Source organism: Telopea speciosissima, chromosome 11 (assembly GCF_018873765.1).
Source record: "Telopea speciosissima isolate NSW1024214 ecotype Mountain lineage chromosome 11, Tspe_v1, whole genome shotgun sequence".
Classification (NCBI taxonomy): domain Eukaryota; kingdom Viridiplantae; phylum Streptophyta; class Magnoliopsida; order Proteales; family Proteaceae; genus Telopea; species Telopea speciosissima.
In genome coordinates, this window is record NC_057926.1 from 41,413,504 (window position 1) to 41,438,878 (window position 25,375).

A 25,375-nucleotide genomic window follows, 5' to 3' on the forward strand; every position below is an offset into this window, starting at 1 on the left:
TCTTCAACACAGTTCTTTCTTCGCCATCGCCGGATTTCTATCTCCCCTTCATGCTACCTTTGCTGGAACAATGAGGAAGATACTGAGCACCTTTTCTTTGCTTATCCTTTCTCCTTGGGTATTTGGGAGGGAGTCTTAGCTAATTGTTGGCCTAGAAGTCGAAGAATTCTTCCCTTTAGCAGAGAGTGGCTTTGGATCGATATGACTTTTGCCAGATCTTCTATCTGCGACATAGTTGGAAAGTTAGCTTTTTGTGCAGTCATCAACCACATCTAGATGGAGCGAAACCTTAGGAAATGGACCTCCAAATCTTGGTCTCATCAGCAGATTTGGGATTCTTTTTTGTCACACCCCGGCCCGGTGTTAAAGGCCAAGTGTGACAGGATGTCCCAGACATCCAACCAAGATCACAATGCAATGCTCTATTCGCAGTTTCATTCACAATGTACTGAATTAAAGTACAGCGGAAGCAATTTAATAAGACGTAAGACAATAATTAAGGGAAACTAGTGATAACAGTTTATATTTATATATGAACATTCATGTACAGTAGGGTTACAATACCGGTTAACAAAAGATGTAACACTAACTCAAAGAGATTATATACAATAGGTACTACAAAAGTGATATAACAAAAAAAAGGGTAGAAGAAGCCTGATCAGTCTGAGAGATCAGGAGAACGCGCAATCGTCACAAGAGCACGAAGCATCGTGCTCCACCAGAACAGAAGTATCAACTCTAGGGTCAACAGGAGAATCCTGAACAGAAGGAGTCCCCACAGAAATACAAGCAGCAGCGATAGTAGCCTCATTTGTAAAAATAATAAGGATCCATGGGGGTAAGCTCTCGACTGAGCCCAATAAGGGAATGCATGCAAAACAAACACAATAAACATGATGCGTGTTCTAGTTTAGCATGCTCCTATCATAGATACTAAGTCTCATGAGGTTTAAGTACTACTATGGTAGATGCTAACCTCGGTCCCGGAAACACATAACCAGACGTTGGTCACCCGAGCGAAACCATTCTACCATGGTGAGGACCCGCCAGGAAAGCATATCACTAGGCAGCCAACCCAACAGACCCCCAATGACCAACCCTACTGTTTGTTCCCACAGCGGAGCACACACGCTAACATGGGACAGTGAATGGTACCCCGGCATACCCTTCGACTGTACCACGGGTTGTCCAACACCTCACCCCCTGTTGATAAGGGGCGTAGTATTGGGTTATGATATAACAGCCTAGCCTAGTGCATTCTATGCATGAAGAAACATGTATAAATAGCTGAGTTGTAAGAATAAACAGTACTTCACTTTCATCAATTGAACAGTAATAATAAATATCAATGCAAATGCAAGATGCCAATGCAGCCTAGAATCACATGCAAACTAGTGCAAAGGAAAAACAAGCTAACAAACTACATGAACAGTGTATTGTTAATGAAACATGACATGGCACACAGAATAAATAACAATTAAGTAATAAACACACATAAAAAAAGACAAAATTCCCTTACTTGAATCTGTAGATCAGGTTTTAACAACTACCCTCCAAAGATCCCAGCAACACAGACAAGATCAGCGAAGAACAGGCTGAAACAGTCCCTAAACAGTAGAAAATCACCAAGTTTTGGGGTCAGAATACAGCCAGGGGTCAATCCAAGGGGTCAAGGGTATTTTGGTCTATTTTTGGCTGAACCGGACGACCGGTTCAAACCCTAGTTTTGCATCCGGTTCAAGTCCCAAAATTGGGGATTTTGCTGTTAAGGGGCAGATCTTAACATGCAAGCCCCAAATTCAGTGTTTTAAGGCTGTCCTAAGGTGGGTCAGTCTAATTAATAGTTTAATTTCAAAGGTTTAATATCAATTTGGGATTTTGAACATTTAATCCCAAATTGGCAATTTTAGGTTCAAATTTTTGGTCAATTCAGCTAAGGGTTAGGGTCTTTAAGGGCTGCTTTCATGTTCCAGCCATTCCTGAACCAAATTTGGGTTCAAAACAGTGTTTAATTTAACAAACTTGTATTATCAAAGCTTGGTTTGCAAGCTTAATGGCTGAAATGGGGTTAGGCATGGTTAGGACTAAGAAATTGGGAAGAAGAAGATGGGAAGGAGAGGGATTAGAGCCTACCAAAGTATAGCAGTAGGTACAGCAGTTGCAGCCCTGCTCCTAAGCTCCAAGGTCCCAAATGAAGGTTCTCAAGCTCCCCAAACCAGTGCTAAGTTCAAGCTTCCATGGAGATCTCCTATTTCCCTTTTCTCTCTCTCTCTTTTCTCTCTTCTTCTTCTTTCTTCTCTAAGCTTCTAAGGGCTGGAACGATTTTTTTGTCTCCTTAAGATTAGTGAATAGTGAATTTAGGTAAGGGGTTCTATTTATATAGATTTGCAACTAAAGGCTGTTTGGTTGCTAAGGCCAAAAACAGTTTCTAAAACTAGTTCTCAAATCTGATTCTAGGCAGAATTTCGTACCTATTACCTTATTCTAACCATAGGATGATGTCATATAACATCAGGGAATATCCGGGTTCGGGTAATGGTAGGAAACAGTATTTCCCACTGGGGATGTGGGTCCCACAGAGATAAAATGACCAAAATACCCCTATAACTCTAATTGGTCATACTATACATAATAAAATACATGTAACTTCATACTTACAATGAGTTTAGTTAAGGGAAAGGTTCTGCATGCCCTCCAGGTATCAGATTTGACACAGGTGGCTTAGATGCGGGACCCCACTAGGGTTCTTTGACTCCAGAAGGGGCTGAAGGGCAAGTTGAGAAGAAGACTCCCTGGAATCCTCCATAGGTGTGTCGGGGGATTGATCTAAGACCTCGACAGATGCAGCCCATAGCATCGAAGCAAGCATCGACACGGAACTGGAACCTGAAATCACACAAGTTCCAAAAATTTAAATTTATTGCGGATTTTACATATTTCCTTTGAAATCAAAGCTAGGCTCTCTTCGGCTCCTCCATCTATTTGTAATGACACCCCAAAGAATAGGCTTATTGTTATCTCCTGGGGCCTCTCCTCCACCTCTTTCCAAGCCTCCCCTGTTTGAGGCTTTGGTTCTTTTCTGTTTCCTCTTTTGCTCCCTAAGGGGGCTGCTGTAGTTCTCTCTCTTTGGTAATGGATTTTTTTTATTCACCAAAAAAAAAAAAAAAAAAAGATACTGAAGAAAAGAACCATCATTGTATTCCGTCCCATTATCACTGCGGAGAACTTTAACCTGGGCTGAACTGAGTTTGGATCATTCTGTGAAAAGACTGAAAAATGGAGAAGGCTTCGGATTTGGACCGAAGAAGATAGACCCAGGTTAATCGAGTACAGTTATCAATAGAAGTGATAAACCATCGAAACCCACTCCGAGCAACTATCTGAGAAGGACCCCCATAAGTTAGAGTGAATAATAGAGAAAGGAATCAAACTTTTATTATCACTAGAAAAATATGAGGGCCGAGTGTGCTTAGGGAGTTCATAGATATCACAATTAAAGTGATCCAAGTTACATTGTTTGACTAAAGAAGGAAACAAGCAACATAGAATATAAAAGGAGGGGTGACCGAGACGACGACCAGTGATGGAGCTGTCAGAGAGCACTTTCTTCATGGGTAATATGAGCTGAAATCGGGGAGGGAACAGTAGTAAGACCTGGTTCCAAGTAGTAAAGACCATCTCGCACTCTACCATATCCAATCGTTGCCCCTGTCGCTAGGTTCTGAAAAACACAATGAAAAGAAAAGAAGTGAACAGAACAATTAAGATCGGTAGTAAGATGGTGAATGGAAAGCAAGATGGCACAGAGATTCGGAACATACAAGACAGAAGATAAAGAATTACTAGGAGTGTAGGAGATGGACCCTTTATTAGAAATAGCAGAAAGTAAACCATCAACGACCTGGACCTTATCTTTGCCCGAACAAGGGGTATAAGAGGAAACAGGTCCGAGGAGCTGGTCATATGATCCAAGGCTCCATAATCAAGTAGCCACGAAGAATCAGTATGGGAAGACATAAGAAAAATACCTGACTGGATTAAATGTGAAGCAGGGGATGGAGAGGAAGCTGCTAGAAGAGGAAGAGCCAAGTTGGATCATCATACGTTGGAGCTGAGTCAAAAGTTGTTCTGCAAACATAGGTGAAGTACTAGTAGCCTCAGAAGTTTCAGTCAAGTGTGCTTGATCCAGAGGACGAGCAAATCCAGCTTTCCCGCCTTTTCTGCCCCCTTTGGGATGGCCATGTAATTTCCAGCAAGTCTCCCTAGTATGATGAGGGCGGTCACAATAGTCACATTGAACTGGAGAATGAGTAGAACCGGCTTTACTGACCGAACCAGCACTATCCGCAGGTAAAGACATTTGTGGTGTAGTCACAAGAGCAGACCGAGGAGGTGCCGTGGGAGGCATCATGACAGTTCGACGGTGATCCTCATGCTGAATCATATTATAAGCTTCAAGTAGAGTTGGAAAGGTACTTCTATTGAGAACTTGAATCCTTATCTGATCATACTCTGGATTAAGACCAATGAGGAAAACATAGACTCGTTCCATTTCACGTTCCTTCGCAAATGTGGCAGCATCAATAGGGCTGGTTAATAGGGTGATGGAAGTCCAATTGTTGGTATAAAGTCGTCAAGGCAGAATAATAGGCAAACACAAAGAGATCCTTTTGTTTAGTTTCCTGAGCTTGACGACGAATTTCATAAATTTGGGCATAATTGCTGGCTTGACCATAAGTATTCTTCGCAGCATCCCATAACTTCTTAGCTGAGTTGAGAAGGACAAATGTGGAACTAACGGAGGATTCCATGGAGTTCAACAAGAATGACATGATCAAGGCGTCATTAGCTAACCAATTGTCCTTGGCCAGAGAGTTGGTGGGCATAGGGTTATCACCATTAATATAGCCCAGAAAATGATTACCATGAATGGTAAGGAGGTAGGCGCGAGACCATGCTAAGTAATTCAATCCATTCAACTTAGTGGGCTGGGTTGTAGAGTATGATGTTGAAGAACAACAAGGTGACTCAGATCACCGCTCCCCGTAGCTATAGATGTGATAGAATCCCCCATTAAAACCAACCAAAAAACATTATAGTTGAAGGAGATAGAACTCATAAGAAGGGAGAAGCAGCAGCGACACAAAAGAAGGCTGTAGAGAGGCCAATAATCACCAAGGCAGCAAGCGAAGAAGTCAGCAATAAAAAAAATATTGTTGGGCAGTCGGTGTAGCAGCGGCTGGGAGGACCAACAAGGTGCCTAGAGCAGACAGGGAGAACCAATAGAGGTCCAGCAAGGCACCGACAAGGTTGGCGAGGCCTGTAGAGAGCTGAGAGACATCAGCAGAGGCAAACGAAGGGCCTGGTAGGGAAGACGCAGGTAGGGGAGGACCTTGGAAGGTCCAGCGATAGCAAAGAGGGCCCCTGGAGTTCCTGAGAGTCTTTGGCGAAGGCAAACAAAGCCTTGGGAGGGCTAGCAAGTGGCGGCGATAGCAGGGGTAACCTCTAGAGGGTCCGACGGTTGTTGGCGGTACCAGAAAAGTGGGCCACCAAGGCTGGCGGCAAACCAGCAGGTGCTGGCAGACAAGAGTGGCGCAAAAAATGGGCCCTATATGAGGACGACATAGGCCGTAGGGGTGGCAGCGACGAAAAATACCATGGCGGAGGCAATGGTTGATAGTGGTGGTTGGTGGTCAGGGATGGTTAGCATGGTGCGACATGCATGATCACATGTCCAGTCAACCATGCTAAAACAAGAGGCTGAAGCCTCGGCGGCGGTGGTGGTGACGGTGGCAGCGAGTACCCTTTTTGTAAAAAAAAGAAAAAACAAAAAAGAGGGTTCGCTTTGGTACCAAGTTTAGAAGAGAGAATAGGAGAGAATAGATTGGCTTGTCAAGAAGATAGAGGCCACCACTTTATTTATAATTAGAGATCATTACAATAAAGGAAATAAAATCCTAGCCAAATTACATGTGCAACATGTGCAAAATGAACCTGGACACCTTAATGTATCCGGGTCTGGGTCACGGGTCACGGGTCGATGGGTCATCCTTGAACACTTTCTCGTATTGTCTTTAGAGATGGCTATGAGTACTATATTTCCTTTATTGATAACTGTACCCATCTCACTTGGGTCTATCTTCTATGTAATAAATCGGAAGCCTTTGCTTGTTTTAGGTCCTTTCAAACAATGATTCAGACTTGGTTCAATGCCCAAGTCCAAGTCCTTTATAGTAATAATGGTACCGAATAAGTTGATCAACATTTTCAACACTATCTTGATGAACTAGGCATCATTTTTCAAACATCCTGTGTTCGAACTCCGGAACAAAATGATATTCCCGAACGGAAAAAATCGTCATTTTCTTGATGTTACCCATTCTCTACTCTTTACCATGAATGTTCCGACGTTCTATTGGCCTGATGCTGTCCTCATTGTAGCCTTTCTCATTAATAGGGTTCCATCCAGTGTCCTGAACTTTAAAACCCTTGTCAGTCTTCTCCATGACCCTTCCTTGGCCTCCACAACTCCTCCCCTACCTGATCCAAGCTTGATCTCAGGGCCTTCAAGTGCACATTCCTTGGCTACTCCGGCCCTCAAAAAGGCTATAGATGTTATCACCTCCTCCTTCCATCTCTTTGTTACCATGGATGATACTTTCCATGAAACTGAACCTTACTATCAGTCACCTCTTGAGGGGGAGCATCTCAGTATATTGCCAGAGGTTCTTTCAGGATCCATTATTGACGTTGTACGCAGGGATAGAGACCACCTGTTCCTTAAGTCGAGAACAATACACAGGTAACACTCAGACAAAGCATCCCATCAGTTATTCTAGGTGTAAAAAGCAGGCCATGCTCGACCTACCATGTTCAACGGCACCCCTGATCTAGATCCACCATCCTCACCTCAGCCAGAGCTTCCACCTTCACCTCAGTCAGGTAATTCTTCTTCACCATCTGACCTTGATGTTCCCATTGCTATTCGGAAAGAGTAAGAGCATACACCCAACATTCTATATCTAACTTTATTTCTTATGAGTCCTTGTCCCCTTCCTATCGAGCATTTGGTTTCCTCCATATCTTCTATTTCTACCCTGCAGGGATGGAAAGATTCTATGACTGATCCCAAGTGGAAGGCTGCTATGCTAGAGGAAGTGCAGGCTCTGAAGAAAAATGGAACTTGGGAACTTGGTCCACGTTCTTACGGGAAGAAGCTAGTGGGATGTAAGTGGGTATACACTGTAAAGCATAAGGCTGATGGAACCATTGAATAGTACAAAGCGAGGTTGGTTGCTTAAGGCTTCACACAAACTTATGGTATTGACTACCAGGATATCTTTGCTCATATTGCCAAAATGAATCCAGTTCGTGCCTTACTGTCGTGTGCTGCCAATTTGGGTTGAAACCTCCAACAGTTGGATGTCAAGAATGCTTTCCTAAACGGGGATTTGGAAGAAGTATATATGACATACCTCTTGGGTTCGAAACCTCCTCTACAGTAGGGAAGGTTTTCCGATTGAAGAAATCCGTCTATGGTCTCAAACGATCTCCATGAGCCTGGTTTGGATGTTTTTTGAAGGCCTTGCTAAAATTTGGTTACAAACAAGCCAGGCAGATCACGCTTTGTTCAGCAAGTATGGAGATGGCAAGGTTACAGCTCTTATTGTATAAGTTGATGATATTGTTGTGTCTGGAAGTGATGAGGAAGAGATCACCAAGATCAAGACTCAATTAGCATAGGAATTTGGGACCTATCCGATATTTCCTAGGAATTGAGGTTGCTCACTCCAACAGGGGCATCTTTATTTCTCAGAGGAAATATGTTCTAGATCTTCTCAGTGAAACTGGAATGTTGGGATGTAAGCCAGCAGAGTCTTCATTTTAGCAACAAAGGTGGTGATCCGGTTGACAAGGAAGGCTATTAGAGATTAGTTGGCAAGCTGATATACCTCTCCCACACTTGGCCAGATATAACCTATGCAGTAGGAATTGTCAGCCAATTCTTACATGACCCACATACTACACATCTCGAGGCAGTTTACATAATCTTGAGATATGTGAGATCAGCCCCTAGAAAAGGTCTCTTATTCTCCAATAATAGCAATCTTCAGTTGGAATTTTGTACAGATGCTGACTGGACTGGTTCTATTGATGATCTACATTTTACTTCCAGTTACTGTACTTTCCTTGGAGGGAACTTTGTTACATGGAGAAGTAAGAAACAATCAGTTGTGTCCAGATCCAGTGCAAAGGCCGGGTACCGAGCAATGGCATATGGAGTCTGTGAACTAGTGTGGCTCAAGGTGTTACTTGGTGATTTGGGCATAACAGGTTTAGAGCCTATGCGTCTATATTGTGATAAAAAGCTGCAATCAGCATAGCTCATAATCCTGTTCAGCATGACAGAACCAAACACATCGAGATTGACTGACACTTCATCAAAGAAAACCTGGAACAAGGCACCATTTGTATCCCTTTTGTCAATACAGCAAATCAGTTAGCTGATATATTTACATAAGGCCTCCATTGTAAAGTGTTTCAACCTCTTGTATGCAAGTTGGGCATGCGAGATGTATATGCTCCAACTTGAGGGGGAGGGTCAATGGGTGTCTAGGTTCGATATATTGTCCAGGTTCGATGTATCTTATGTATGCTAAGGTGGAACTGAGTCATCTCCACCTAGCATACCTATCTGTATTTTGATTTCAATCTATAAATAAAGTGGGCCTCTGTCCTCTAGTGACAAGCCGAATATTCTGATATTCAACTGCATGCTTGTTTTGTAATTAGAATCTATTCAAAGGAGTGGTTTTAAATAATCTGTGATGTTTATGTCTAAGTTTTGAATTTTTCCCAAAAGTATATTCGATTAGAATTTATGTCTGCTTGGTGGATGCATTATACCTGGGATTATTTTATATAATGTGTACAATATCCTTCGTTGAGGGTGGGCCTTGGTGCAACAGTAAGGTTGCTCCATTGTGACCAAGAGGTCACAGGTTCAAATCTGGAAACAGCCTCTTTACGAAAGCAGGGGTAAGGCTGCATACATTATGACCCTCCCCAGACCCTGCAATGGCGGGAGCCTCGAGCATTGGGTACGCCCTATGTACAGTATCCTTTGTTCTTAATTTCTCCACTGAAAAATAAAAATTGCAATCTTGATGTTTGTTGTTGGTTTATGGGCTTGCTTTTAATACTTTTGATGCATTCAATGTCTTTATTTTGATAGATGATGGAATTGTATCTTCCTATTTTTAGGCCCCAGGGAAGAATGATAAGGATGGACCGTCAGAAAGCATGGTCAGTGTATATAAATAGCAACTATTTTCTTTTTCAAGTGTGTAATATTCTGTCATGTTTGATTATGTTTGCATCTAGTATTCTATTAGAAGCCAGTTTACTATATTAATAGAATTCTTCTATATAGTAGATTCCTGTTGTTGCTAGTCCAACATTAAGTGAAAATGGTCTTCACTTCCTACTGAACATCTTGCACTTCTCTCTCTCTGTGTTTGTGTGTGTTCTGAGTAATCTTGCAACTGATTTAGGAAAATTTTCAAGTGATTCTTTGCAGCTGTCTTTGCAATTGCCTGCACTACTGATTTATTTACATGATTTTACTGTAAAGATTTATGGTTGTTGTTGTCTCAATGAGCTTCTATTTCTAAGACTTTTTATTTTTTGGAACAGAGACCCGGTTGACCTATTCTTTCCCAATCCCAAGGGGTTTTAAATTGTAGTTACAATTTCGATCATGTTTTGAATGTTTCCGTAAATTCTTTATAAATCTTGTTGATTTCAATTAAATAGTCTTTAAAAAATTGAAAGTATTTTGGAAATTTGACTGGAAACTTTGAAATTAAGATAAATTCCTAGTATCCAGTCAGTTCTTCATACAGAGTATGTGACTCATACTTGCTGCATTTCTCATGATATTAATGGGTTGCTGGACTTTTCAGGAGCCTCTATTCTTGGCTCTTCTTGATTCTGTTGGAGGGATGTGCATTCTCTTTCATATGTCGTTAAAAGATATTGTTGGTGCAAAATGTATAGTCTTATATACTTTTTGAACTTTTAGTATTTTTTTGGCTTTAGAAAGTGTTGGAACCGCTTCCTCTAAAAGGCCGACCTTGTAGGAAAGGGAGGAAACAATATGTATATCATACAGGAGCTCTAACACTGCGGACTAACCAAAGGGGGACACGGGTGGATAAATAATTCAACACCTGCCCGCTCCCAGGGGGACTCGATACCGTGACCCCTGCCTGCTCTGATACTACGTTGGAACTGCTTCCGCTAAAAGGCCGACCTTGTAGGAAAAAAAGGAAACAATATGAATATCATACAGGAGCTCTAACACGGCGAACTATCCAAAGGGTGACATGGGTGGATAAATAATTCAATAAAAAGAAATAGAGAACTGTTATTAATTTATCTTACTTTATACAACTGTATGCACTGATTGATATGCTGGTTTGTTGACCTTAGTGTTCGTGATATTGACTGAAGTGTCTGTTCAATTTTGTGTAACTGGATCTTAGTTACTGATTTCAGAAAGAAGAAATTAAATCTTGTGAAGAACGGGTGAAGAAGCTTCTTGAGGTGATTCCACCTAAAGGGAAAGAGTTTCTTCACTGCATTGAGCATATACTGGAAAGAGAAAAGAATTGGGTGAGGATTCTTCATTTCTGATACCTGTTATGTTCTCTTATTTTAGTTGTTCCTTTGAACGTGCATTATTTTGGAAATTGGAAAATGGAAAATGGTAGCTGAATTTATTTTTTGATCTTTTGTATTTTTAGGTTTGGTGGAAACGTGATGGTTGCCCACCATTTGAAAAGCAATTAGCAGAAAAGAGAACAGGTCAAGATGGAGTGAAAAAACGGTAAGCCATTGTTTGGTTGATTTGTTGCTATATCGACTCTCGAGTCATTTTTTATGTCAGAGTTAGTGCCTATGCAAAGGGATCATTTCTGCTCTTAGAGAGGACTTGAGGTTCTACTCAAATAGTCAAGACAGTTAGATAGAACCTAAGGTGAATGTGTGGCTAAAATTTGAAAGCAATCCACTATGGTTTGCTCTAGAAAACAGGAGTTTTGAATTAAAGGTTTATTCTTTGCAAGAAAAGAAAAACGATGCAACAAGCAACGCATACAAGATGGATTGATGAAATTGAGGGTCAGTGTGTGAATTAGGGTATGAATTAGTTAAACTATGCCACTGAATATTCAAAGATCTAGGTTTTCTGTTTAGAAACTTCTGTTTACAGTGTTTAACAGCATATTTATAAGCCCTATTGACCCTACTCGAAGACCCAAATGCCCCAAACATACAATAAAATCAGGGGTATCTTTTACTAAATCTACAACAATAATCAAAGGACTCATTACGGACTGAACTAACTGCAGACTAGCATTACTAAACTGGGTTTTTCTATCCTACAGCATAAAAGAAATAAAGATAGACGTGTAACCATCTGAAATGATGGGAGAATAATATAGATTGATAAGTTAGTGACCATCTTGAATGGGTTATTTCCCATCTAACGTTCAATGATGTTCAGTGCATGGTGTGGACACCAATTACTCGGACGCTAGATTTTCCACACTTGTAGCATTTATATATAGCTGGTTAGGCACATGAATCATTATCCCTATGTTGGTTCATCTGCTGTTGTTGGTGATTTTGTGGTCCACAATTGATTTTTATGAAACCTTTTTTCGGTAAGTCTGTGTAATTAGAGGAATTTTGGAGGCTTGCAGCTTATCCTGGTCCACCTGTTTGCTTTTTTTCAATGTCTGATTAGACTTGGATGAATCTTCATTATATGACCTCTGCTATTGACAACTCCAACCAGTGTGTGGTATCCAATTTCTTGCTTAAATTTTTGTTTGTCCTTGTTTTTTAAAGTCTCCTTTAGTCCTTTGTATAATAACGTTATTGAAGTCCAATTGCATTGTATAACAAGGTTTTAGGTCTCGGTTTCGCCCATGGTTTCACCAGGCCACGAAACCGAGTTCTGCCGAGATCTCGGCGAGTTGGTGTATTTTTTCCTGTCTTGACTCGGTGGTGGATTTCGGCAGCCATATAGCCAAGATAGGTCTTGAAACTTTACATCCACCCTATTTTAGGCCTTCTAAACACAATGGAAACATTAGTTTTACAAATTCAAACCCAAAAGGGTACTTAGACTTCAAACCCTAGGCTGGTAGTCTATGGCGTAGGTGAGCTCTACCCTAGGCTGTCACACCCCGGGCAAGGTGTGACTTGATGCCAACTGTCATCCAATCAACCCTCCAGGATCAATAGGTGCAGTACTCTTATTCACAGTTCATAAAACACAGTAAATCACCGCAGCAGAAGAGAATAAGCAGTAATAATAATGACAATTGTAAAGAGATCATGTGATAACTAAATATTTATATTAACTGAAACTTTGTGTTACATTGTATAGTTTTCACAAGGCACCACAAGACAAAAGTGCAGCAGTATCTATATATTATACTTCACAAAAGTAATTTATAAACACAAAAGGAATACCCTGCTCCATCATGCCCCATCAAGTGAACGTGCATGCATCGCATCCACAAAAAGCCTCATGAACTTCAAACTCCTGCATTGTACGGCCCTCATCGGTGTGAAAGTCTGAAGTAGTAACAACTACATCATCTGGTTTCTCAAAACCAGCAGCACTATCTGAAAAAGAAGATGCACCACAGGGGTGACCTCCACTGAGCCCAGCAAGGGAAACATACAAACATGTGCACATAGTCCATGATGTATGTCCTAAATCTAAGAATGCTACTAGCATCAATTCTAGGTCTCATAAGGTATAAATGCTACTATAGTAGGTTCTCAGTCACGGAATGAACTCATTGGTCTTCCCAAGAATACCACTCTACTATGGTGGGGACCCGCCAATTCTGGAATGAACACATCAGACCCCGACGAACCCCCAGTGATAACCCTACTGTTGTTCCCATTCCGGTATGTACTCATCAGACCTGGGACAGTGAATGGCATTCCTGTATTAACCCTTCAGACATGCCATAGGTTATCCAACACCTCACCCATGTTGGCAAGGGTTGTAACATTGGGTTTATGATAGCCTAACCATATGCATTTCTAATCATGATGTCATAGAAGTAGCAGTAGATAGTAATTAAGCAATCCCAACATCATTTCTTAACACATCAAAATAGATCATAGTAAAAGTATGCAAATGCAATATGAAACGACACCTATAATATGCATTCATCTAATGCAAAATAAAAGCTACAAAATTACATGATTAAATACTACTATGATGATGAATGTCAATGACAGCCCGCATAAACAGTAATTAAAGAAGAAACACTCCCAAAGAAAAGTTTCCCTTACCTGTATTGGAGAATTATCCTAGCCAATTGAAGCTCCAATACACACAAACTATCCCACCATTTGATGTTATTATTGCCTATATAACCAATATACAACAATTATTAGGTCTAACATAGCCCTGAGTAAAAGCCCAAAGTGCACAAGAACCAAAACTAAGTCTGTGGGTAGAACCGGATTCAGAGCTGGCTAAATCCGGTTGGCCAAACAGTGGCGGTTTCAGATCCAAAACTCATGAATCTTTTTATGTATAGGGGTTATTTCCCCAAATTGGTTTAGGGCTATACTAGGGTATAGTCTTGGGTCTAGAATGACCCAATTGCATGTATCATCCATGCAAGGGTTGAAACCCTAGAAAGAATTAAGAGGATTTCTGAGTTTTGTAATTAATTGGGCAGATATGTATAAGATTAAAAGAATTAGGATTCTAACGGGTTGGGTGATGCCCTAGACAAGTTGATTGGTTTAATTAGGTTAGGATTTAGGGTTTCTTATACTAGGGCTGGTATGGGTCAAGAGTTCACCCATAATTTTAGGAGAAGAGTGGAATTTTGGAAAAACAGATTGAGGGTTAGGTAATCTACCTGATTTGAGAATACAGTTGATGATGGCAGCCCCAATTTATGCTCCAAGTTCAAGTACTCTAGGGTCTAGTCCTCTCTTCTCTTCTTTCTTCTCTTTTCCTCCTATTTTCTCCTTCTTCTCTAGAGCTCCCAAGGCTGAAAACGATTTCTTGCTTAGGTGTAAAATGAATTCTAAACTAATTGTTTCTTATATAGCCAAATTCTGCTAAGGTGTGTTTGTTATGTTTTGATTAGAATTAGTTTAAAAAAATGTAGTTTTCAAATCTGTTTCTAAATTTAATTAACTACTTAATTCAAGTTTTTAAGTTATAACTTAAGCCTTTATAGGCCATGAAGGTGGGTCTGGGTATGTTGGCACATAAGCAGCCCAGATCTACAAAGGGTGTGGGTCCTACTAGGTAAAAATTACTATTCTGCCCCTAGTACATTAATTAAGCAAAAATACAATATATATACTTATAGAATGGGATCCTTACCTAGAAACTGGCCTAAGAGATGGTGAGGTTCTACATATGCTCGATCCAGCATGTTTGGCATATGAAGCTAATATGCTGGGACCCGGTAGGATTCTCAGACTCAAGGATAGCTAGCTGTACTAGCTCCTCAGAATCCTCCATAGGTGTGTCAATGGATTGCTCCGAATCCACCACTGATGTAGCCCACAACATAGAGGCAAGCATAGACACAGACCCAGAACCTGTAATCACACAAGTTTGAAAAAGTTCAAATTAGAGGTGGGTTTCACATAGGCTATTCCACACAGTATTTAGAACACATATAATTAAAGTAGAGGTTGAAAACAACTTAACTAAGCATTAGGAATTAAAAAAATCAAACCATAAACCATTTAAGCATTGGGCACTATAATTTTTTTTGGTGACTAAATTATCATTACCAAAAACCCAAAATAGGGGGATAGAGGGGGGGGGAGGAGAATACATAGGAAAAGAGTGGGGGGGAACTATACAAGCCTCAAGCCCTAAGAAGGCAAGTTATGAGGACAAAAGAGACAATCATCTAAATCCCAGGATACAGCAATATGCCTATTCCTTGGGTTATCAATAAGCGATCTATAGATAAGCATGTGAAGCTTGGAACTAACATCGGAGAAGATGGCTTTCCAAATCATGTCAATAGAACAAGATTTGGAGGTCCACTTCAGAGATTCCGCTAAACCAAATGTGTGATATAGCAGCCCCAGACACAAGCTTGCCGGTGGTGTCACAGATTGTACTACCTAAAAAAATCCTAACCAACCAAAGCCATTCCCTAGCTAAGGGAAGAGATCTACTACTACAGGGCCAATGGAATGTAAAGCTTTCTTCCAAATAAAGAGGGCTACGGGGCAGGAGAGAAAAAGGTGGTCCACAACTTCATTACCATTCCAGCAAAGAACACAGGAGGGGGGAAATAGGGATGTGGTGGTGGAGGAGAAAAAATTGGGTAGGGAGGCAAAGGTTTGGGGTTCTCCAAACATTAAAGCTATGGCTGGGAATACAGCCTTTGAACCAGACAATATTGTACCAGGGGACAGGGGGCGTGGGGTCTAACAAAGTCCCAAGCAGAGTTAGAGGTAAAAATCCCTTTAGGGAGGGGAGGTAAATAACCTTGTCCGTGAGGGAGGGGTTGATTATGAATATTATCAAGCTGTCCGGCACTTGTTTGTTAATAATTGTTAAAAACTTGGGAAGAGACAGATTAAAAAAATACAAGTGTAAATGTGTAACAAGTCCAACCATTTGAGAGTAGCTAGTACTGAACGAGTGTCGGGCTAGATCATCAAAATGACCATGTTGTTGTTGTTGTCGAATCAAGCTCGTGACAAATCCTACCATTTAGGTATTGTTTTACCTAAAACTGTTCTTGAGATGCAATGCAGCTCCCTCTCTTAATGTTGAAGCTTCAATCTTGATTCTCCAGAAGCACCAAACGCCTCACTTGGAGGTGTTTTTTCTTCACAGAAAGCGAGAGAGGCGAGATTTCGAGTTGAGGTCGAAATCTCCCCGAGACAGTGCCTTTTTATAGCCTTGGTTTGGTCTGGTTTGACTCGAGATCGAGATATAACCCGAGATCTTGACCAAGATATTGCACAAATCCTGTATCTCCTACCGTCTCTTCTTGAGGCTTCACGAAACCGAAATTTTTACAAGATCTTGTACTATGTTGTATAAAGCATTATTATATCTTTTTATCTGCTTCCAACTGGATTTACTTCTGAACTGCATGTTCTTCTTCTCTGTAGGAGGCCAAGGTGGAGACTGGGAAATAAAGAACTCTCTCAATTGTGGAAATGGGCAGATCAGAATCCTGTATGCTTCATAAACTGTATATGCTTTCCTGTTATTTGTAGGCAGTAAATTTAGTTTAGGGTATATGTCAGTGAATACTTGATGCAGTACTTAACATTGTGAAACAGATAAATAATGATTATCTGGATCATATGCTTGCAAGAATTATTATCATGCTATCACTGATCAGAGAGAAGATTATCATATTTATATCTGCAATGAGAAGATTAGCCCTTACACTTAGCAATTTAACAATTGTATATGGTGAGGGAAAGAAGAACACAGTCCACTATGGTTGGATGGTAAGGATAAAAAAAATGGTTGGTGGTTGGGGAGGGGGTGGGTTCAGCTATCTTGGTTGAGACTAATCGTTATAATATGTACCCCAGGTTGGTTTCATAGACTATGTTGACCCAGAAATTGGCCACATTGTCTCTGATAAGGAAGAGGGGAGAAACAAAATGTCACATGGTAAATTGATGTTGTCAGGGAGGCAAACAAACCAATTGAAGATATACAGAAGGTGCAGAATGCTCAATGAAGCTGAATAGAAAAGTGGGATATCTGGTGGATTCAAAAATAAAAATTGGAAGATCCGGACTCCAGACATGATAGCAACAGCAGCCACTGTTTCTTCTGCTCTAGAGAAGTTGAAAAGAAGAAGACGAAGTGTCAGCAACAGCAACCACCATCACCACCACTGCCAGAGAAGAAGAGGAGGAATCAGAAGTAGCAGCAGCAACCGCCGTCACCACCACCACTGCTGGAGGAGAAGAAGATGATGAACCAGGGGCAGCAGAAGCAGCAGCTGCAACCATCGTCACCGCCACTACCAGAGAAGAAGAAGAAGAGAGGAGAGCAAAACAGGTAGAGACAAACCTGTTATTTGCTCATCGGACCTTTGATGAACTTCACGAGTTGCAGAGGTGAGGGAGAGGAGAGGGACTGCTTTTGGGACCTCAGGTTCGTGGATGAAGGGAGAAGACAAACAAAAGTGTATTTATTTAATGTATAAATAAGATATTATAATCTGTATGAGAGCATACAATCAAAATTATATACCCTCCAATGAAAATCATTGTAATGGAAACATTGAATTAATTAAGGTACTCCCCCTATATTTTAAAGCATAGTTATCAAGGTGGGAAGGCGACCATGGCGTTGGAGTGGGTCTAAAATAAAGATGCCCAGGGCGACCATGGAGCCCAGACGCCTAGGCAACGTCTTGATAACTATGTGTTAAAGGGATACCTAGTATGCCAAGCCTGCCTAGTTAACAAGGCACCTAGGTGCTTGGCCAGTGCCTTGCCTCAGCACCATGAGAACAATGATTGGGCTTTTTGGTACATGGGAGCTCATCTCCCTTTGAAGGTTTTTCCTTTTTCCTCTTTTTTTTGATTGCTCATCCACCTGTTTGGGGGGGGGAGAGGGAGATTGGATAGTGGGTAGAAATCAAGTGAAGTTGGGAAAGAGGATTGTTCTCTTATTTAAAAGCCATAACCCTTTGAAAGGTCCTGGGAAGCATGGACTGAAGTCACTCCAAACCAAAGGCTTTGTTTTTTTACACAAAATGGCTGTCCTCAGGCTTGAAGCTGCGCCTTCAAGCTGGCAGTCCAATCTTGTACCATCACACCAAGAGACAGCCCATAAGATATGTTGAAGTATATGTATATCGAGCTCCTAGGGTTAGAGAGTATCTCAATTAGAATATTCCTTATTCTAATCGATTCCTAGGTGTCTCACTTTATTATTATAATTAGGTGTGTGTTAGTCCTAGTCTTAGTTGGTTTCCTAGTATGTTTCTAATTTTGTTTCTGTGATTCCTAGTAGAATTAGGAATCTTTGGTTGTACTTTGGATTCATATATAAATAAAGGGTTGTGAGACGGGACTGATCAGTTCGATTGATTGTCTAGACTGTCCCCCTCTCCTCTTCTTCATGTCCTCTCTTCCCATCACTCTTGGTTCTGGTACTTTTGGATTCTAGCAAGTTACAAGATGCATCTCCTTTGTGAGAGAAATCTTCTGGCATGTGCACTTCTACTGTTTCAGTGGTTGATGGATAATTGCAATACTTTCATGTTATGAACTGTATTGCAGTTCTCCTTTGTACATGAAACCCGCTTGGTTTCTGAATTGTTATGATGTTGTGGATTACTAGATTTTGTACGATGTTGCATCTCTGTAACACTGGTCCAGCCAATCATTTATCTGTTGACCAGTCATTGGAGATTAAAATTTTTATCTGCTGATCGTTCTGTATTGCTTAATATGTTTGTTATAGAATTTTGGCTGTGATTGTCTCGGAAAAGTTTCCCCTCTTTTATATATGAAGCTGCATCACATAATGACAGATTCTTCTGCAATTTTTAGACATTTTCCCCTAGTGCTTATGCTTTTCTGTTTTTTGGAGTTCAGAATGCTTTGACTGATCCACAACGTGTCCGTACCCCTTCCATAATGGAGTATTGGAAACCTTTAGCCGATGATGTGAGCACCATCTCATCCTTCGTGAAGTTGATAATGTCATATTAAATTTATCTTTTCCAAGTATGCAGAAGTTTTTTAAACCCCTCCCCTTCCTTTTTTCTTGATGCTCTTATATTATCAGTTATCTCAACTGGGATTTTGGTCTCCTAATATTACAGATGGATGTATCAGCTGGAATAGAAGCCGATTATCATCATAAAAACAACCGGGTAGTTAAACTTTTGCCTTTTGCAATTTTAATATCTTGGCTGAGTGCAGTAATCAAGGACAGAAAATTTTGGTCCACTCTAGTATAGCAGATTTTTGTCTCTCAGTAATATTGCATTTTTTGTGCCACATAATGAGGGTGAAACCCGTTGATCATTTAATGATCCCAAGATTTATTAGGCTGGAGATGGATCCATTCAGGTGCTATTAACTATTGCTGTTAGTTGTATTAGTACTTGTAGTTGCAGGAGTATCAGGAGGTAGAGGAGGAATAGTAGTTTTGCCTTGAATTCACACTGGTCAGGGGGAACAAATTGAGAAGCACTGTCGCATTACAGGGCAGGATGATTACCTGATTGAGTTGACTTTGATCTCAAATTTCACCCTGGGGAAATGATTGAATGATATAATCCCTTAAACTAGACCATTGATAGGTGGTTGTAGGCACGTCGAATAATTATGGCAATCAATGGTTTCAGTTAATGGTATTGAATCTTATCAGGGATCTCCATTGACTACTATCCCTGATCAAAATGCTTGTTTTTTTTCCTGTTTACCTCCAGTCTGAACACAGAAGAAAACTTTTTATAATTTGTGGATCATAAAGCTTGGAAGTGACAAATGTTGGTCAACTGAAACCATACAATTAGATTATGGATGTAACTTTGTTATTTGAATCAAACTATTCAAAATGCTTCAGTGCTGTTGTAAATTCTCTGTTTATACGTTTATTCAAAGGGACTTTGTTTTGGTTGTCATGCTAATTGAATTCATTCAAATCAGTGTTATGCTTAATAGTTTGCATTAACTCAGTTCTCTTACTTAGTATTTGTTCATAATACATCACAGATTCCATTCATGCAATTTAAATTGGATTGTGGTTTGTCAAGATACAGGTCCATTGCTGGAAAGGCCTCCGATTTACTGCTCGACAAGACTTGGAAGGATTCTCCAGAGTATGATTTATTTTGTCACATGCATTTTTAAAATATGATCTATTTCATCATTAGGGATACTGACATGCACATCGCTGCAGTTTACAGAATATGGTATCGAAGGGGTTGTGCCTCCGGAACTTCTGCCACCAGAAGTCTGCTCCAAATATCATGCTAAGCCTAGTGAGAGGTCTAAACGAGCTAAGAAGGGAGAAGCAAAAGGTACTACTCAGCAAACAGAAGAGAACCAGGTATTTTTGGCAGGGCATAGCACTCTTTAACTACTGATTATACCATTTCAGTTGTGGAAGGACAAACTGCTGTGAACTTGGTAGACTATATTACTTGGTGATAGTGGTGAAAGCTATATTTTCTCCCGAGGTTGTTAATCTATCTATGCTACCGTATATGATAGCCTCACTGGTTTCCTAACTGCTTGCTCAATGACTGGGTGAAGTCTGTTCTCAATCAAGTCCCATCTGATGCAGGAGGACATTTTATAATCATAATGAACATTCAGCTATAGTACCTAGATTTGGGAAGATACAACCCAGGTACAGCATTTTGTACTTCAAAATGAGTCTTGGACATTGGTATTGCTCCTTTATATGTGTCCAGTTAATGCAGACAACAACTAATGAGTAGCCCACTGTTGGATTGAAACAGATAAAAGAAATTTTCTCCTTGTATCCTTAGGTAGGGAAGAAAATTTCTTCTCAAATTACATTATGAAGACTTCCCTTTCCTGGGAAACTATCATCCTTTAACTTCTCTGAGCCATATAAGGAAAAGGAGGATATTTTTTTTTGTGGAGGGGAGAGGGGGACTATATGTTCCTGTAATCTGACAGAAGGTTGACAGTTGATATTGAGAAAATATTGGCAAGGAGGAGAGCCAAGTCTATTTTCCTTTTTATTCTCATGGTATTTACATAATTCTCTTCATAGCCACCATTATATTGGAATGACTTTCCTGTCTTTTAGTTTAATACAAACTAATTGTCTAACCCAACCTCATCCTTACTTTGCAAAATCCACAATGGACACTGTTGAACGGGAAGTACAAAATATTGCCACCCCGAACAAGTAGTGGTTGGACCTTACTCAGCAGCACACCCTCCATGGCATTTTGATTCCCCTCTACTTTTTCTTTTTTTTTCCCTTTTCTTTCGTTGCCTTCTTTCTTTGTTAAGCTTCCCTTATCCCCATGGTTATTTCCTTCTACCTTTGTCTCCCTATGATTAAAGCTCTTACCTGTTTTGCATCAATGAATAGAACATCTCTTTCTTCAAAATTAAGATTAAAAAAAGGGGGGGGGGGTAATACTTACCATTCGGTTGAGATCTAGGATGTGGATGGATAATGGGGAACTTTGATGAATGGTCTGGGAATACTCAGTCTCAAGGGTTAGGATATTCCAGTTTGAGTTTTAGTTAAATTCATTGATATAGTGGCCCAACTCATTGATGTTGGTGTAAGTCTTGTCCTAGGATTTTCATTTTCCCCTTGATGACAGGTTTAAGAGGAATTGCTTTACTTTTTGAATGATGTTGGATATGATTCTTCCTTTTGGTTGGGTTGAGTTAAAAGATTCCTAATATTAAGTTCTTAAAAGGGTTGAGGATTCCTTATGTAATATTTACTTTTTTGTGTTGGTCTTAACAAGATGAGTACTACTGCGACGGAAATTGACAATGGAGTGAATGCTGATCTTGAGGACTCAGTGACACAAATGGAAACCGAGGCCACAGTCATCAACATTTCAGAGAGTGGGGATCCAACACCTGATGAGAATCAGAAGCAGAGCGCTGACACAGAGGTGGGTCAGGAGGCAGGACATTCAGAAGTGGAAGTGGAAGCAGAAGTAGAGACAGGAATGATAGACGGTGAGACAGATGCAGAGGCTGAACTAGATCCAGCAGTAAGCCTTGATGCATGAGTGATAACACTAAGCAGACTAGAGATTGAATGGTCCTTCACCACCTAGGGTATCGTATCCATGGAGTTGAATCATGGTCATTAATTACATTTTGATTGCACAATCATCGCATTCATGTCTCCTCAGAACTCAAGGATACAGAGATACAAGACTATAAAACACCTTGTAAAGCATTTCCTCATCCCAGTCCAAATTTCCCAACTTTTTTTTTTAAAGTGAATCCATTTCAATGTTATATATGTATGGTGAGTGTAATGTGCTGAACATACGCATTTGTGTAGAAATAATTATATTCAATGTTAATCAGCCTCTGGAATTCAAGGTTATATGACCAACTTGAGTGGCCTATTAGAGTATTAGATAGGGGAGCTCTAATATGGATGCAACCTTATTCCTTAATTCACATTGACTATAGCCCATTATTTACAAAGCTTTTTCTATGTCATTATAACTCATTCAAGTAATTAAATTACAACAAAAGAGTGGTGAATTAATTTTTTTTTTAGACAAACTATTCATTAATGAACAAAACAAAATACAAAAGGATCGTAAGAGAGAGAAAGGGAGGAGGTTGTCTCCAAAAGTGAAGTGTTACTACTTTTTCTCCATCTCTCCCTCTTTTTCTCCCTATTATCCCTCTCTTTTTTGGTTTTTTATCCTCTTTTAGTTATCCCTGAATGTAATAAAAAGAAAGAAAAAAAAAAAAAAAAAAGGGAGAATGTTCTTTGTGCCGCAGTGCAAGTTGCGCCCAGGCACATGGGCATCCTGTGTAGGGGGCAGGATGGTCATTGCTCACACATCCATGTGCCTGGGGGCAACCTGTGCTGCGGCACAGAGAAGAAGATTATCATCAAACACTTAATAGGAGTTTACTTACCTAAAATTATCGAAATGCAAGCAAAATGTTTGTAACAGAACAATGACAAGAGCTATTCATAATTAATCTTTGGGGCGATGTCTTTGCCCGGGAGCGCATAAGGCACAGGCTGCACCCAGACACATGGGGTGGGATGGGACAATCATTTTGGCCATTCAGGGGGCGTGTGCCGATCATTTCACCCACCCCCATGTGTCCCCCCCCCCCCCCCCCCCGGTGCAGAAAACATTTCCCCTTAAACTTCCCTGTTTAAGCTTCACTAGCGTAAATCTCCATCCTACTTGTAATTCAAGCAGATTCTGAAATAGTAAATAAGGCTTTACCCTTATATTAAGTGACAATATTTTACTCTAGTTAAAATTAGAAAGAAGAAATGTATTATAATAGAAGGACAAAAAAATAAGATCTCAATTTTTTTTGGCCAACTTTGGTATGACGATAGATTTTTTCTACAATTTAATAAAGAGAAATTATTAGCTTAGTACATTGTTAATGACCTTGACCAATTGTTGCCGAATCTTGGGATTGAATCTCGCTTTCCCTCGGTTAGGTGGGGAGGTTATGGTGAAGGGAAAACTTGTTTGTAAGCACTAGGAAAAAAAAAACCAAAAAAAAAAACCAAATAAAACAAAACAAAAACAAAAAACAATAGAGGGTGTGAGAAGGCATACTGACCTAGGACCTACAAAACAAAAGAATGATTCCATGACCCCCTATGAGGAATTGGTCGAACCATCGGTCTGAATATTGGTCAATGTTATGATCCAGGGAAGGTGTTAGACACCCTAGTGTGCATGGTTAAATCGATCTTCCTAATACTTGACTATACAAAATGAAATATAATACATGAACCTATATAAATCGAATAAAATGAAAAGCAAAAGCTAGGTTTAAAAACCACATGCCCGGAGCATTGGGCTACAAAACAAATGATAGTAATTAGAATTTAAAAATAAAAAAAGGATAAGAAACATATACCTGGAGCGTTTGGCTGCAAATTTAGAATACAAAATGCAAAACATATGGGATAAACCATGCAATGAAAACTCAAACCCTAGCTCTAAGGCAAATCCTAACTTGAATACATAGGAGGTGAAAGGAAAATCATGAAGGAATAAAACGAGAAGATGAAAACCCTAATTCCTATGATGAAAACATGACAATATAAACATAGAAAGTTCACAATTAAATATGATAAAAATTACCAAAGCCCCTGGGGCAGAAAACAAGCCTAGCAAAAAATTTTAGAATCCCTAAAAATAGTAAAAAGCATTTGAAGGTAAAATCAAGAGTAAACTTAACTGAGAGAACGACAATGAAATCATCACAAATCTTAGAATAAAGACAACCTATATTCTAATCTGGGGCAAAGAATTATATTCTTTTTTTTCGGTAATTAAAAAAAAAAAAACCTATATTCTAACAAAGTAAAATCTTGTCATTGCAGCTTCATTCAAAAGTGTGTAAGCCAAAATAATTCTTGAGAATGACATAATGACAAATTTGTTTTAAAATTATTTTGAAAAACTTTGTTTAACTTAGGCTTGGTTTGGTATATTTGCTTAGAATAGATTGTGGTCCTAAAACACATTCCGAATAAAAATAAAATAAAATAAAAATAATCGGATTTTTATTTTTGGTAATAAGACAGAGAATCAATAGAAAGTTACAAATTTTCCTTTCACCTAGTTAAGACAACATGCACTAGGGCTGCAACAGGTTAGGTTGAGCCGGGCTTTTTAGAACCCGAGCCCAACCCTGAGTTCCCTTAGCTGGGCCCAGGCCTGGCCTGACCTTGACCCGCCCTCAGGGTTGGACCAGGCTGACCTTGATTGGCCTTGACCATGGAGTGTGGGAAGGTAGAGATGCATGGACATGACTGAGTTGGGCTGGGTCATGGAGAAAATTATCAATTTTACATAAAATAACACTATAATAAAATATATTTTATTTATTATCTTCATATATAGGGATAAGTACACATACCCCCTGTAATGCACCCAATATTCCTCGTACCCCCCTAAGCTTCTGATAAATCCACGTACCACCCCTCAATATTTCACGTATCACCTCTGCTTTACCCCCCTAATGCCATTTAAGTCCATAACAGGTATAAAATGCCTAAAGATGACCAAATTACCCTTTCTTCTATCTTTTCTAAAATTTGAAAAGACCTAATTGCCCAGACCTATTTGCTAAAATTTGAAAAGACCAAAAGGCCCTCATCTTCTTCACCACCACCACCCACCATTAACACCATCACCATCCCACCGTGAAGCCCTGTCAACGGTAGTATCAGTATCATCAGCAGCAGCAGCAACAGCAACAGTAAAACCCCCTTTCTTATTCCTGAAACATACAAAACCCACAGAGCTACATACATACAAACACTTCTCCTCATCCTTCATCTCCTCTCTTTCCTGACGAATCCATCTCTCTCTCTCTCTCTCTCCAGCAACCAACCACCACCTCTGATTATCGAGAAACTACCCACCATAGTGAACCCTCACCATTATCTTCTTTCTTTTCTCCAAAATGAATAGCCTTGTCGATGCCCTAGAAAACAACACTGAAGTAGTCACTCTTATTAAAAATCCTCTTGACCCTGAGGAGTTAGTTTACCAAAAAAAAAAAGACCCTGAGGAGTTTAGGAAGCAAGGTCACCTCATCATCG

The 25,375-nt window shown here is 40.0% G+C and overlaps 1 protein-coding gene across 1 annotated transcript in view; it reads left to right on the top strand.

Moving 5' to 3' along the window:
• Positions 1-21,824, top strand: part of LOC122645106 (THO complex subunit 1-like) — an 82,666-nt gene extending 60,842 nt beyond the window's left edge. The window contains exons 13-21 of the mRNA XM_043838452.1: positions 9,265-9,306; positions 10,561-10,677; positions 10,809-10,891; positions 16,210-16,276; positions 18,673-18,744; positions 18,903-18,953; positions 19,848-19,907; positions 19,988-20,137; positions 21,552-21,824. Of these exons, the coding sequence (XP_043694387.1) occupies positions 9,265-9,306; positions 10,561-10,677; positions 10,809-10,891; positions 16,210-16,276; positions 18,673-18,744; positions 18,903-18,953; positions 19,848-19,907; positions 19,988-20,137; positions 21,552-21,824 (915 nt within the window). The remainder of the gene's footprint in view (positions 1-9,264; positions 9,307-10,560; positions 10,678-10,808; positions 10,892-16,209; positions 16,277-18,672; positions 18,745-18,902; positions 18,954-19,847; positions 19,908-19,987; positions 20,138-21,551) is intronic.
• The last annotated feature ends 3,551 nt before the right edge of the window (positions 21,825-25,375 follow it).